General features: G+C 43.0%; 1 protein-coding gene across 2 annotated transcripts in view; it reads right to left on the bottom strand.

Moving 5' to 3' along the window:
* SMYD3 (SET and MYND domain containing 3) overlaps positions 1 to 9,656 on the bottom strand; it is a 647,362-nt gene extending 637,706 nt beyond the window's left edge. Inside the window, exon 1 of one of the 2 annotated variants that reach the window (XM_081824470.1) lies at positions 9,400 to 9,656. In XM_081824470.1, the coding sequence (XP_081680596.1) occupies positions 9,400 to 9,563 (164 nt within the window). In that variant the 5' untranslated portion in view covers positions 9,564 to 9,656. The remainder of the gene's footprint in view (positions 1 to 9,399) is intronic. The other variant, XM_081824469.1, reaches the window with a different exon arrangement.
* Positions 9,657 to 16,496: the final 6,840 nt, after the last annotated feature.

Below are 16,496 nucleotides of genomic sequence, written 5' to 3'. Positions count from 1 at the left end.
AAAAAAAAAAAAAAAGATTTTATTTATTTATTTGACAGAGACACAGCGAGAGAGGGAACACAAGCAGGGGGAGTGGGAGAGGGAGAAGCAGGCTTTCCGCGGAACAGAGAGCCCGATGCAGGGCTTGATCCCAGGACCCTGGGATCATGACCTGAGCCGAAGGCAGATGCTTAATGACTGAGCCACCCAGGCGCCCCACTGGCAAGCATTTCTAAGGCATCTTCATCCCAAGCAGCACACACCATTTCATACAATTTCAAATGAAACAAAGTCTAAGACTTTCTCAAAGTTTATTTAAATTTCTAATTACAAAAAAGGATACACGCTTGATTGGAGGAAAAAATACAAAACATAAAAGGTACAAAGGAGCATCTTCCCTCCCGCCTCCAAGTCCCATTCTCCAGAAGTAATCATATTAGAATTCTGGGGTGTTCTTCCAAACTTTTTCTATACACACAAGTACACACACACACACACACACAAATTTATTTAAAATATATACATTGTTCCACAACTTTATTCACCCAGCAATGTGTCATGGACAGCCATCCAAATCCGTAAAAATGGTTCCATCTGAAGAGCTGGACAGTATTCTATAATATGGCTACATCATAACTTAACCAGTCCCCTATTAATGGACATTAAAATTCTCTCTCCCTTTTTAATTATCAAACTGCTATACTAAGTATCTTTGTACAGCCACTGTTGTTTGTAATTTTATCAGAATTCCACAAGTAGGGTCGAGAAAACATAGTGCTCAGTTGACAGGTCCTATCAAATTGCACTCCTACAAGTGTATGAATGTTCTGTATTTGTGTTTATAAGAAACATAACAGACACTTTCTTCAGGTTGTTATGAGAATTAAGTGAAGTAATAAAAGTAAAGCACTTAAAATCATGCCTGGTATTGCTAAGTAATAATAAATATTAGCTACTGAATAATAATATTCAGTCGTCATATATTGTGGTGACAAGTAAATGTAAGCTAGCTAATCACCATCCCGTATTGGCCACATCCGATACAGGCGAACCATCTCATAAACAACCAGAACCAGCCTAGAGTTAGAAGATGGGAAGCAAAAATTGACTAAGTCATCCTAACTAGGCGGCACTAAGTCCATACCTTGGTTCCTGATCCCAATATGACTTATGAGAAAACCAGAACCAAAATTGGTTCACTGGTTCACAACATATGCTAGGAATAAACTTCAGCCTCTCAAAATGATACAAAAAACATGTCCAGGGGTGGCTGGGTGGCTCAGTCAGTTAAATATCTGCCTTCTGCTCAGGTCATGATCCCAGGGTCCTGGGATTGAGCCCGCATCGGGCTCCCGGCTCGTCAGGAAGCCTGCTTCTCCCTCTCCCTCTGCCTGCCACTTCCCCTGCTTGTGCTCTCATTCTCTCTCAAATAAATAAATAAAAAATCTTAAAAAAAAAAAAAGACATGTCCAGTGTTTTCTAACAATGGTTCTCAAAATATGGTCCAGGGACCAATGAAATCCCCAAAGCTCTTTCAGGAGACCCATGAAGTCAAAACTATTTTCTTAATAATAGTAACACCTTTTCTGCTTTTTTTATTCTCATTCTCTCATGAGTGTAGTACAGTGGAGTTTTCTAGAGGCTATATGATATTTTGCAATATACTAAATGCAGAAGCAGTTATAAGAATCCAAAGGTCTTCTATTAAGCCAGACATTAAAGAGATACGCAAAAATGTAAAACAAGCAACTTCTCTAAGTGTTCTTTTGTTTCAGAAAATAGTTTCACTAAAAACTTTGCTAAAATGTAATAATTATGTTTAAATACATATTTTCAAAACATATCAATTTTAATTTTTTATACAATATAATCAAGAGACAGCCATATAAGTAAAACCTATCCAGAGTAAAACCTAATCAGAGTCCTAAATAACTTTTTTTTTCCTAAATAACTCCTATGAAATCCTTCTCAATTTTTAAGAGTGTAAAAGGGTTCTAAGACTGAAAAGTTTGAGAAACACGGCTCTAGGGGCGCCTGGGTGGCTCAGCCAGTTAAGCGGCTGCCTTCGGTTCAGGTCATGATCTGAGGGTGCTGGGATCAAGTCCCGCATTGGGCTCCCTGCTCAGCAGGGAGCCTGCTTCTCCCTCTCCCTCTGCCTGCCTCTCTGCCTACTTGTTCTCCCTCTCTCTATGTCAAATAAATAAATAAAATCTTTAAAAAAGAAACACGGCTCTAAGTTATCAGTTGTCTCAAATGACAGCGTATGTCAACAGCAGTCAAACCACAAGTTTTAGCCCATTGCTTCAATTCCCCTGTGAGGGTCAGAGGCAACCATATATGGTCTACAGAAGCCCGTCAGTAGGTCTCAGAGATGGCAGGACAAGTAGAGAAGGCAAATCAAAGGGCAAGAAAAGTTCCAGTAAGAACAAATCAGTGATCCCTCCCCATGACAAAAGGGTCTACAATAAAAACCTGACATCAGTTGCCCAGCTGGTCCCAAAGATGTGTTGCCATCTGGGGGGGAACTCAGGATCCCTCTCTACTGGTGGCAAACCAGGCACTCTGTACCAGTAGAAGCCACATGGCCATGGTGAGACCAACTGTACTGTTGAGTTCCAGGAACCAATCTCCACCCCTTCCCCACAGTTGCTCTGTTCTCGAGCCCTCTGAACAATCACCAGGCTGTCTGAAGAAGGAGAACAACTTACTGCTATCCACAAAGCAGGTCATCCTGTCTCATTAAGAACGTCCTCTGCTGTGGCATTCACATGGACCAAATGTTTTCAGGCTCAGGGCTCTGCCATACAGACCTTTCCCAAACCTCCTTACAGAATAAAAGGAAGAAGCAAAAGAAACAGGAATTATAACTCCCACTTAAAAAGAAAAATGGAAGTCATATCCAGAGTCCTTTCCAAACCCACCTTATTATCAATCCTTCCTTGACCCTCAGGTGAATCCTTTAGCCAGTGCCCAGGAATCTACAAATCCTGACTTCAAGCCATCTCTCAAGGTTCTACTCTTTGAGGGCCTTCACAATCCACCCCCCACCTCCCCAAGGACAGTCTGTAACACGACAGCAGTTCGCCAGCACCTGGTACTGACCTATTTCACCAAATCAGCTGTAAACCCACAGAATGCCTTTCATCCTTGGGTGCCTGGGTGGCTCAGTCGTTGAGCGTCTGCCTTCGGCTCAGGTCATGATCCCAGGGTCCTGGGATCGAGCCCCGCATCGGGCTCCCTGCTCGGCAGGAAGCCTGCTTCTCCCTCCTCCACTCCCCGTTTGTGTTCCCTCCCTCGTTGTCTCTTTCTCTCTCTTTGTCAAATAAATAAAAATAAAATCTTTAAAATAAAAAATAAAAAAAAAGAATGCCTTTCACCCATTATTTAAACAGAGGTGAGTGCCTCTCTGTCTCCACTTGGCTCTTTCTACCAGACTCTTAAATCCTGGCTTAGGAAGTCAATGTGAGAATTTTGCCTTTGTTGAAACAATTCATTCCAATGCTTAACATTCTTAGGAACTTCCCTTACTTAGAAAATTTATCTTAAAAAAAAGCTGGGGGCGGGGGGAGAACCTGGGTGGCCCATTCGGTTAAGCATCCAACTCGATCTTTGACTCCAATCATGATCTCAGGTTCGTGAGATGGAGCCCCGAGTTGGTGCCCTATGGTGGGCATGTAGCCTGCTTGGGATTCTCTCCCACCCTGCTCACACATGCACTCTCTCTCTCTCATAAAAAAAGAAAAAAATTCATCTAAGACCTCAGCCTCTGCTTCCTGATCATTTTAACAATCTTCCCTATCTCAGGCACTTTCTGCCATAACTTAAACCTTAAACCCTCTTGTTCCAACACACACTACTTCTAAAGTGTGTGTGTGTGTGTGTGTGTGTGTGTGTGTGTGTATACACACATCAAGTCATCCCATTCTGACCACTCTACCTTTTCCTTAACCACACCATGTCTCCTAATCCACCGATTCCATCACATTCCACTGCCCATCACCCTACCCTCCTTATAGCCTCAGTCCCTAGCTTAAAAATCATGGTGCCTCCCCAATGTTTATAGCAGCAATGTCCACAAAAGCCAAACTATGGAAAGAGCCTAGATGTCCATCAACAGATGAATGGATAAAGAAGATGTGGTATATATATACAATGGAATATTATGCAGCCATCAAAAATCTTGCCATTTGCACTGACATGGATGGAACTAGAGGGTATTACGCTAAGCAAAATAAGTCAATCAGAGAAAGACAAGTATCATATGATCTCACTGATATGAGGAATTTGAGAAACAAGACAGAGGATCATAGGGGAAGGGAGGGAAAAATGAAACAAGACGAAATGGGAGAGGGAGACAAACCATAAGCGACTCTTAATCTCAGGAAACAAACCGAGGGTTGCTGGAGTGGAGGGGGGTGGGAGGGATGGGGTGGCTGGGTGATGGATATTGGGGAGGGTATGTGCTATGGTGAGCACTGTGAATTGTGTAAGACTGATGAATCACAGACCTGTACCACTAAAACAAAGAATACATTATATGTTAATAAAAATAAATAAATAAACAAACAAAATCATGGTGCCTGATTACCTCCCTTGCCTAAAACTTCCATTTCCTTTTCCCACTCTCCATCCATTAAACTAACCTGGCAATCCTAGATAAACCCAAATTTCATAGTCAAGTAGCTGACCATGGAGAGAGAAAAAAGCACTCCCAGGCTAACTGTTCTCACTCTAAATAAATGAACACAAGTTTTAAGTGGACCCTCAGCACTTCCCAGCTATGCTACTATATTCCACTAGGTAATTCACTCTTCTAGAAGAGTATTTCAAACCTTCTCTTCTCTAAGACTGAGTTACTCAGCAACCACTTCCCCAACTGTCCTCAAACCGTTCAATCGCTGCCACTTCTCTGGCACTCTTCTTCTTACCTCAGTATATGAAGGTGTTCCTTCCTGCCTCCACCCAGGTTCAGCCCTTCGCCAAGATGGATTAACATCACCTCACCAAACACAATGTTCTTTTTTTGCCCTTTATTGCCTGGTCGTATCTACCCACACATAACTCAAATGTAGCTGCTTTATTTTCTATTAATTGATCAAATCTGTCTCATGGACATGGGGGCTGTTTTTTCTATAATTAGTCTAATCTTCCTCATGAACACTCACCCTAGGAAATAGCCAGAAATTTAAAATTTGCCAAATAATATCTGAGTCTCTTCCAGTTAATATTCAGACATTAAGTTTAATTCCTTACCAGAGTTGGTTTAAATAGATGCTTTCAGGTAAATTTTTCTCCAGATGGGACTTAAGGGATATCCTTATGGTGGCAAGAAGACCTAGGATCTTGGTGTCTCCATGGATCTTCACTGACCTCTGGGGCAAAGAGGCGATCATGTCCCACGGCTGGACTGGTGCCACCTCACCTGTGGGATGTCATGCCCACTCCCAGCGCTGTATCCATGATCCCGACCTTCAGTCTGGAGTTGTACGATGCCTGCTGGGCCACCAGGTCCCTCAGCTCCTCTGCAGCCCTCCCAGTGGTAGGAGAGCATTTCAGACCCCCTGCTACCACAGGCTCATCTGTCTAGCTACTTCCTTCCACCACTGCTGCACTATATCCCCATGTTGGCAGAGCAACAACCCGCACAGCTACCCCCTCTCGAGGTTCCAAAGACGGAGCACAGCCAAAGACCTTCTACTTTTGACCCTCCCCTCAACCTATTTAACACACTCACCCCAATTCCAGAACTTGGGCCAGACAAGGAAGCTCAAAACATGTATTTCAGGGGCACCTGGCTGGCTTAGTCAGTGGAGTATGTAACTCTTGATCTCAAGGTTTTGAGTTCTAGCCCCACATTGGGTGTAGAGATTACTTTAAAAAAAAAAAAGATTTTTCAAAAAAACCCAAAAAACATGTATTTCTCACACTGTTTTCCCTACCTCTCTCCCCTTTCTTCCCATAATTCACCAGGGCTTTTTCAGGGCTGGAAAAGATGGACTTTCCATTTCCAATTCATCCTCCTTCCTCTTGGGAGGCACTAAGCCTCAAGCTCAGCCTCAATGAAGGAAGAGATATCATATCCTCTTTACCCCATAGAAGAAACAATCATTAGAGTATGTCAGAGAAAGCTCTTGATATGGGAACTACAGGCAGCTTGGAACTTTAGAAAACAAAAACAAACATATGGTGACTTACAATTTCCTTAAAGACTATCCCTTCACAACTTCAACAGTCAACATCTCCTGTGTGCTAGGCTCCAAGGATATAAGGTTAGAGAACTAGGTCAATAAAGTGGGGAGACCTACAAACAATAATTACAATGGAATTTTATATGCTGCATTTACCAAAACAGAAAACACAAGTAACCCATTTGTCAATCTTTTCCAGGTCTGTCAAATTAAAGAGGTGAGCAACTGCAGAAAAAGGATGATATAAATTATTTCAGGTCACAACTTTGTATCATTTAATCTTTCCCCAATTTACATACTTCATTTTTTCTACTCACAAGATGAAAAACCCTTCCTTACTGAGAGGAAAAAAGGAAGCCATGAAGCAGATTCAAGTTTTTCTATTAATAAAAACAAATATGCAAGAACTAAAGCACTTTTCAAATAGCCCAAGACCAAAGAAAATCAGGTAGAATGAAGTAATAAATTATAATAAGTCTATTAATTTATGTTGCCACCCCCCTGTTACTGTTACAAAGGAATATTTTCATTCCATTTAATTCAAGTGGAAGACAACAGAAAGGCAAGAACAGCTAGAGGAAAATTCAGCCAGATGTTCTTAACACAAACTAAAAGCTTACTATGTGTCAGGCACTGGGGCTACAAAAATTGAAAGATGTAATACCTACTCTCGAGGAATTCACAACTGATGATGAACAAATTTTACTTATAAGGTGATAAAGAACACAGAAACTTTATCCCAATGACGGTCATTCAAATTGTGGAAGAAAACTGCATGAAACAACACACCAAAGTTTGATTTCTCTAACACTGTTTTCAGACTGTACTGATTCCCAACAAGGCACTGCAGAAATACTACAACCACTGAAGTGGAAGTGTTCAACAGAGCACCTACTACCACAGCACAAATCAGCTATATCCTAGCAATCCGAAGTAAATAAGTGTAAATGTGTTTTTTGTGTAAAGCACTACTGAGTGCGTGTCACTATGAAAAACTCCTTTTGTTTTTGTTTGGATGCTTGGCATTTACTGATATCCCTTTTCTTATTTTATGTTTGCTAATTTCCCCACTATTATGAATACTGGTGGGAACAGAGCCTGCCTCCTTTCCTAAAAGCCAAGAAGTCCTAACAGTCACCTTCTCAAATTCCCTTGCCGCTAGGATTCAGGCAGTGACCTAATCTCAGCCACTCCAAGATACCACTAAGGACTTTTGAATCAGAAGCTAATTCCACAAAGAAGCATGGATGAGAAAGCAGCTTTCCAGCAATACCCCGTTTCCCAACAGCAGTGGCAAGAGTAGCGGCAGCAGGGCCCAGGATCGTGGTGCTGGTAATACATGTGGGAGCAGCGAGCACTATCAGGCAGCATCACAAGTGATGTACTCCCCAGGTACCAACCCCAACTACTTCTGAAGTGTAATTCTGACTATGGAACTCTCCTTGGTTCCTGCCCACTTTCACAACTGGGGTTCCTCCAGACCTGAGAGCAATGCTAAGATCTCCCCAATGCTCTTGCATGAAATTCCTTTTGTGCTTAAAGCAATACTAACAAGTAATCTCTTGCTAATAAGATATATGAGTGATAGCCAACAGTAATGAAATAGTACGGTAAAGGAAGAAGCATCTCACCCATGAACGGCTGGATCTGTGTAGTCTACTTTGGAAAACAGACAATTCTGTGTGTCACATGACTCAAGTTCAGCTCTGAAAATTCAGTGAATAATTTGTCATCATGTATTAATCCCAAAACTTTTCCATCCCAACTACTAAATAACTTTGCCAGTCTGATTTCATCTGGAAGACGAACCACACCTTCTCTCTTCATCAACTAATATTATAGGATAGCAAGTTCTCCACTTTCAAACTCAAGATACACCCCTAGATGATTTAACAGCATGAAGAGCCCAGGTCTCTAATTTGCTTGAATAAGAATCAAAGATCAATAAATTTCAATGTGGGGGCCTCAGCAAACAGTTGAGTCTTGAAAGGAATTAACTGTTTCCAAAACTTTTTCAATTCTGAAGTTTACAAAAACTTCAAAGGCTCTCTCAACTAATTTTTTGTTGTTGCTGTTATGATAACATCAGGAAGCTACAGATACAACTATTATTGTATAGTAACTTTAAAATACAAAGTTAAATAAAGTCCTCAATTACGAATCAAATAGGGAATTGGTTAAGATCAATGGTCAAGCTACCGATTTGAATTCTGCAACTACTTCCTCACCTCCATCCACCCAATCCCAGGCTAAGAGAAGAAGGGCAGTCCTGGAAAAAAAAAAAAATCATCCCACCCATCTCAAACAGAGCTCTCCTCTTTGGCAGATAACAGGAGCTCAGTAACATTAGTTGCTTGACTACAATTCCTATGACTGCATATATATTACATATTTCCATAAATTGCTTTAACATAGCACTTTACATTGGCCCAGTGCTTCCAGCTTATGAAACACTTTCATGTGAATTCTCGCATCCCAATAGGTGGTTAAGACTTAAGACTTGCCTGCACAGCCATTAAATGCAAAGCACATCACGGAACCTCAGTAACTTACGCTCCCATAGCACTGTACTGCATCTCTATTTCAGCCCTTCTGATTCGCTGTAATTAATTCTCGCTCTCATTGATATGCTCCATAAGGATTCTTAAGGATGCCCCGTTCATCTTCGTAGCTCCAGGCAGAACACAACCTGGACCCTGGAAAGTGTTCGGTAAACACCGACATTCTTCCGCCTCCTGCCAGCCAGATCCTCTCCTGGCTGGGCCTGAGCACCAAGCCCGGTTTGCACACATCTCTGCGTTCCCCCCTCCCCAACCCCAGCCAGTTGTCACTTCCAGGGCCGCACCGATGAAGCGTGCCGCCCGGGACACAGACTTCTTGTTCCCCGGTAAAACTACCCGCAGCACAACGCTGCCCCTTAGCTCTGCCCCACGGGCTCCCTCCCATTCCTACGGCAGCCCAGGGGGACGGGCGGGGGTTCTAGCGGGCCCAGCTCGGCCCGACGGAGCGGCGGGGCCTGAGCCTGGGACGCCCCCAACCCCCGGCACCCAGCCCTCTGCCAGCCGCGACGCGCCCCGGGAACCGCGCTGCGGGGCTGGGTACCCGGGCAGCGCCCCCAAACGTGCGCACCCAAGGCCGCGCGGAGTCCCGCGGCGGGCGGCCCAACGACATCCCCCGCGCTCGGACCCTGCGCCGCCCGGGACTCGGGTGGGCGAGGGCGCTCCGCACGTACCCTAGGAGGCAGCGGTCGCAGACGACGCCACGACTCCCCTTGCACACCGTGTACGCCAAGGGATCCGAGCGGAAGAGCAGCTCTCCTGGGCGCAGCTGCGCCAAGGCGCGCAGCCCGTTTCCCCTATTGGCGGTGCTGAACTTTTCCACCTTCGGCGGCTCCATCAGCCCAGGTCCGCACCTCAGCGGTCCGCCGCGTCCTGCAGCTGGTGTCTCGAGTGCCACCGGGAGCCGCGCGCCTGCGCCTTGCGCGCACGCGTACGCCTGAGGGGCGGGGCAGGTGCGCGGGGCTTCTGAGCATGCCCAGACGGGTCCGGCGGCGAGGCGGGTCCGAGCGGCGCACGGAACCCTGCAGTGCCTCCGACACGGGGCTGGCCGCCATCGGTGCTCGAGCCGCTCCGCGAGGAGTGGCTGTGTTAGATACACTGCCCCAGCGTTCACTTGTGATCGTTTGTATGTAGAGAGGTGAGAGAACAGGGCGGTGAATACCTGTATACCCTACTCCAAGAGCAGACGGTTTTTAGCATTTCGCCATTTCTGCTCATTTTCTCTGCGCCGGTATGTAGGTATTGTTGTTGAACCCGTTGAAAGTAAGTTGTGTTGTTGAATCATTTAAAAGTAAGCTGCAGACATCATGAAATCTCATAACTCATTTCATAATTAAATACTGTCACATGTGATGAGGGAGCAGAAAGCTGAGGACAAAGCACAGACTGACACCCTGCAACACCGCCCCCGCCCCACTCCTGTGTGGGACGGGTGTGACATTCCTCCAGCAAGCTCCCAACTGTCTTCATGTTAATGCCTTGCTAGACGAAAAAGCAACCTTGACAATAGCAAGGCCTCCAGTGTCCTGAGGGTCTTTAGCTTGTGAAAAGTCCTTTTAGACACCTCCCTTTTTCTTACCTCCCCTAATTCCCAAGTATACAATCAGACATTTCTCACAAGCCCAGTGCAGCAGCTCTTTCTGCCCACAGGTCCTATCCCTGTGCTTTAATAAAATCATGTTTTTTGCACTAAAGATGTCTCAAAAATTCGTTCTTGGTGTGGGCTACAGACTTAAACAACATTCCAAAACTCCATCGCATGTAGTTCCTCAGAATAAAAACAATATCCTATAGGGCGCCTGGGTAGCTCAGTTGGTTAAGTGACTGGCTTCTGCTCAGGTCATGATTCTGGAGTCCTGGGATGGAGTCCTGCATCAGACTCCCTGCTCAGTGGGGAGTCTGCTTCTCCCTCTGACCCTACCCCCTCTCGTGCACTCTCTCTCTCTCTCTCTCAAGTAAATAAATAAAATCTTTAAAAATATATATATATCCTATAGAACTACAATAACAGGGGCACGGGGGTTGGCTCAGTAGGTTGAGCGTCTGACTCTTGGTTTCGGCTCAGACTGGGATGTTGGGGTCATGAGATTGAGCCCCACTACTGGCTCCCTGCTCAGCAGGAAGTCTGCTTCTCTCCCTTCTCCCTTTGCTCCTGCCCCCCCGCCCAATAAATAAATCTTAAAGAAAAAAAAACTACAATATCGTTACTGATGTGAGAAACAAAGGCAGAAGAAAATTATTAAATTTCCTTACTACTACAGCCCATTGACAAGTCCTTGAAACAGAGTGACATTCCTCTAGGGACTCAGCTGCCTCGATGTTAATACTTGACAAAGGGCAGAAGGCAATCTTAGCCCAACCCTCCAAGATCCTGTAAGTCTACTTTAACATATAAAAATTCCTTTGGAAACTTCCGTTATCTCTACTCCCCAAATTACACATTGGCAATCATTCCCCAAGCATATTACCCACCTGATGTGGTTTTGGAATATAGGTGAGGTTTGGTGGGGTGAGGTCCAGAGCCGATGATCAAGAAAATTCTTGAGACGTCTTTGGTGCATGAGGCTGGTTTTACTAAAGAATGGGGAAAGGACCAGTGGGCAGAAGGAGCTGCTGAAAGGTGACTGATTATATACTTGGGAATTGGGGGAGGTAAGGAAAAGAGAGGTTTTCAAAAGAACTTTCATATGCTAAAGAGGACCTACGAGGTACTGGATGCCTTTCCATTGTCAAGTTAAGGTTGTTTTCTCCTCTAGCAAGGCATTAACATCAAGAAACTTCCGGGGCGCCTGGGTGGCTCAGTTGGTTGAGCGACTGCCTTCGGCTGAAGTTATGATCCCAGGGTCCTGAGATCCAGGCCCTGCATCGGGCTCCATGCTCGACAGGGGGCCTGTTTCTCCCTCTCTGCCACTATCCTGCTCTCTCTCTGCCAAATAAATAAATAAAATCTTACAAAAAAAATTCAAATGGGTTAAAAAAAAAAAAAAAATTAAGAAACTTTCAAGTTGGAAATTTCCTGGAGGATTGTCACACATATCCCACCCTGGCGTAGCAAGGGGAGGTTGCAGGAGGTCAGCTTGTGCTTTGTCCTCAGCTTGCCTTCTGATCCGTCATCATATGGATATACATCCCCACTGATACACAGCAAGACAAGGGGCTCATGACAAAGGTTTTATTAAGTAGCTTCCTGGAAGAATATCACACATATCCCACCCCAGGGTTGGGGTGGGGGGTGCAGTTTGCAGGGTGTATCACACAGATCCCACCCCGGGAGGGGGGGACAGTTTGCAGGGTGTCAGCTTATGCTTTGTCTTCAGCTAGCCTTCTGATCCCTCATCATTTCCCTCCCTGAACAATTTTGATCCTTAAATCTTTAAGGTTGTTGAAGAGAAGGTCTCATTTTCTGTAACGTCTTCCTGCTGAATAGGGGCGTAGAGATGTCCCTACCTATGGGTCAGTATTGGTCAGCTGGAGAACATACAGGGGAGTTATGAAAGGGGGAGACAGCTAAATCCAACGCAGACAGCATATATGAACCTCCTTGAGTAGAAAGGATCAGCTGTCAGCTGCAAGTTATGGCAGTGAAGGAGTCTTGGCACTAGGCAGGTAGACACCGGAAATGACAACAAAATAAGGTTAATATTATAATGAGAAAGAGAAGCCTGAATAAAAGACCTTTGATAGTTGACCTTTGATAATTTTCCTCTAGTCTAGGATTTTAAAGCGATCACTTAAGGAAAGAGATCACTGAAAGTGCCAATTTGAGTATTGATGTCAGGTAGAAACACAGAAGTATTCTGTGGTAATCTGGAATGTATACACAGCATTCTGTTTTTATGCTAGCACAAGTTTCACCTTGTATAGCAGTTAAAACATCTAATGCCATTCTATTTTGTAAAGCTTCTTCACGCATTTGTATTACTTTAGTATTTAATAGAGAAATGTTATTTTGAGTGTCATTTAGGGCTTTGACCATGTACTTATTAAGAGCTTCCATGTGCCAAAGAATATCCTCCAATCTCAAAGAAGAAACAAAGATGGATGCTAGGTGGTTGTACCAATGAGACACAGAACATGTCCAACATTGTTTTAAATTTGGAAGGTTAGAAGGGTTGGTAATGGTTTCAATAATGTGTCCATGCACCCAGGCAAAACCCAGAGTACAGTGGCCTATCCAGCCTGGGGGAAGCCATGGCCACAATTTAGAGCCACAGAGCCTTTGGGTCCAGTAGGAGCCAGTCATATAATTGACTGCCATGTCATACTTAAAGGTGGTCACTGTATGCTTGGCTAAAGCCCCTACTTATAATTTTACAACTTATAATTTTAATAGATATAGTTCCTGGGACAAATATAACTAAGGAATAAAACCATCAAGAAGCCCTCTTTGTTTGAGGTCCAGCCTTAACAATATCCTAATTTTAAGGAATCACTGGCAATTGAGAGACTTGTCAAGAGATAAGGGCATCCCCAAGTACATTATCCAATCCAATCATAAAGAAAGTGGGGCCATCCATTATGTCCTCAAGTCCATAGTTAACCTCATAGAGTGGGGTACACTCAGTGGCTTTTAAGGAGTGATTTTGTGATACCAGCCACACAGAACTGGTCAAGGTGATAGTTGAGTTACAGTTGTTGGAGAATTAATCCTAATTAATCACTTGCCTGCGGGGTCCTGTATGATCACCACAGAATAACAAGCAAGAAGATTGTCTATACATGAGCTATTGTGGCAAATTTCTCTGAAGTTTACCTCAAGTTGTCTAGCTTAGGCAAACATTTAAGGATAACCAAAACTAGGATTTAACATCTGCAAAGATGTGTTATTGAAACATAATTCCTCTCTCTAAAATAGCCATCATTTCCAGAGATAACCAAATCAAGACTAATTTGTTTGCAAAACAAGTCCAATTTTAACAAACTTGGCCTAATTATTTACATAAGCTCAGCAAGAATGATTGATCATTTAGATCTTTTAGAATCTGCTTTGCTGGAACTTTTATAAGGAATCTCTAGGTTAAACTTTTAGTAGCTTCTCCAGGCCAGAAGCCAAGCCAAGTGCTTGCCGTCAGACATGCCTGCAATACCTGTAGATTTGGGTAAATTCCAACTCATGAGGTCCCCAATATATCCTGAGGTTCCTGCACTTGCCAGGAAGGGACATTCTTTACTCACCTGGTAAGGCTGCTGGGAACTCTGCAAGCAAAGTATCAGGCCAACATTTCGAACGGGCTTTATGGCTCAAGGTTTCATAAAGTCAACCTTAGTTCCTTAAAGCTGTTTGGTCATATCTGAGTCTCTGCATGTCTCTCTCAAATATGATATTCCAGTCAAAGCCTTGGTAAAATAACGAATGTTTCCAATGGTGTCCTGTTACAAGGAGTGATTGCCATGGAAGAAAGAATACTTACTGATAGACCTTTTGAATTTCAGAGGATTTAGGGTAGAGAGAAAAGTTAAATACTTCAATTTGTTTTATTATTTCTGTATATCAGTGATGTCTTAAGAGAAGGTTTTCTTAGTCTGGAAGAACCAGCAATGTTTCAACCAAGAGTTACAAAAAAACTATAATCATTTTTCCCAATTCACTTAGGCCCATGTTACTATTCTTATTTAGTTTGAATGCAGCTTTAGTTAGTTCTGGAAATTCTTACCTATTTCAGTTTTAATCTTAAAGATATCGAATACCTGTATTTTTCCAAAAGTACCTTATATGAATCACCTTGAAGATTAACCATTTTATAAGAGAATAACTATAAATGACAAAAGACTCAAAAATGAACATGGTTAAAAATCTGAGGTGAGGTTACAATATGGCTGGCAAGGAAATCTGGTTATTTCTGTGACACATAACACTTTTAATAATCAAAATATTAAGTGATGGTCTCACACCAGAATATATTAAAACTTTAGGAACTGCATATCATCTCTGGAATAGTTACAGCATTTACCCAAATGTAACCTAAGGCTTATCATTTGTTTGACAGTACTTCTGGAGTACCTTAACAAACCAAATAAAAAGGCCTAATGAGTTAAAGGGACTTCAGTTACAATTTAAATCTTGGGAAGTTTGTTAAAACCTTAGAAAGTTTTAGAGCACATGCCTAAATAGGATTAGGGATCAAAGACCTGATATAGACAAAACACAGAAACTGGGTTTTTGGGGGCAGACAAAAGAAAAAAAAAACCTTTGTTTTACATTTTCTTATCAAGAGCAGACCAACTATTCAAGAAAGCTTTGTCTTTTGGGGTTTTTTTTGTTTTTTTTTTTTAAGATTTTATTTATTTATTTGACAGAGACACAGCGAGAGAGGGAACACAAGCAGGGGGAGTGGGAGAGGGAGAAGCAGGCTCCCCGCAGAGCAGGGAGCCCGATGCGGGACTCGATCCCAGGACCCTGGGATCATGACCTGAGCTGAAGGCAGTCGCTTAACCAACTGAGCCACCCAGGCGCCCAAAAGCTTTGTCTTTTGAACAGAGAATTTCAATCTTACATACCACTGTACTTTTTAAAATCCATTCATTTAGATCTTAGTTTGTCCTGACCACATGTAAAATTCCTTTCCAAAGATTTCCCTTCACAAACTTTCTACAACTTTCTTTTGCATTCAGATTTTGTCCCAAGCCATTTCTCTCCAAACAACCATCTTATTTAGGACAAAACTACCTTCTTTTACCTTCAACAAAAATGTATTCCCATTCCTTATATCTTTCTTACATATCTCTACTTTTCTACATACAGAGTTGCTTTTCTTATTTTCATCAGTCTTAATGACATTTAGCAGAATTTCACTCTTAGAAAACTTAGTCTCCAGTGAAAACTAAGTAGTAACCAATTGTGAATTATTACACCAGAGCACTTTAGATGGCAAATTGATGAATCAGTTAAGCACAAAGCATGTTTACCAACAGACTCAAGTATCCTTAGTTTTTGCAGTAAGTAGTCAAAAGCACAAACCTACATCCAGTACTCAATGCTTTATTAGTATTTTTATCTCATTTGGAAAAGGCCTAGATGTCCAACAAATTCAATCCCATTTATCATCCAAGCAAAACTTTGAGATAGACAAGATTAACCATCATTTTAAGTCATCTTTTTGATAACAAATTGCAATAGAAATAACACAAGCTCATTTGACCTTCAGTAAATCTTTTTTTTTTTTTTAAGATTTTATTTATTTATTTGACAGAGAGACACAATGAGAGAGGGAACACAAGCAGGGGGAGTGGGAGAGGGAGAAGCAGGCCTCCTGTGGAGCAGGGAGCCCGATGTGAGGCTCGATCCCAGGACCCTGGGATCACGACCTGAGCTGAAGGCAGACGCTTAACAACTGAGCCACCCAGGTGCCCCATGACCTTCAGTAAATCTTGGTAGAATAAGTTTCACATTTAATGCTGCTAACCTTAAAGACATGTCTATCTTAAACCAATGAACTTAAATTAGTTTAAAATGCCGATTATGTTTCCACCTAGATCATCTTTTTTAAGAAAGTCAGTTTACTCCTGATTGTCAATTTTTACCTGAGACACTGGTGGGGAAATCTGAAGTGGGCAGTGTTAAGTCTAGGGGGTGCTCTTCTTCACTCCTTGGTAGAGAGGGTAGGAAGAGCAAAGGTGCCTGAGGCACTGAGGATGGTACAGAAGCCAGTTATGCAGGCCACACCCAAGGTGGTGCAGAAACAGGTGGGGAAGGGAAGGCAGAAGGGGCCAAGTGCTGCCAGAAGGCAGAGAAAGGGCTCCCGGTTCTAGAGCTCATCAGCTCCCATGGAGG

Source organism: Leptonychotes weddellii, chromosome 6, assembly GCF_054177405.1.
Source record: "Leptonychotes weddellii isolate Sample4059 chromosome 6, ASM5417740v2, whole genome shotgun sequence".
Taxonomy (NCBI): domain Eukaryota; kingdom Metazoa; phylum Chordata; class Mammalia; order Carnivora; family Phocidae; genus Leptonychotes; species Leptonychotes weddellii.
The sequence above is the reverse complement of the archived record's forward strand: the minus strand, read 5'-3'. Positions and strand labels throughout refer to the sequence as shown.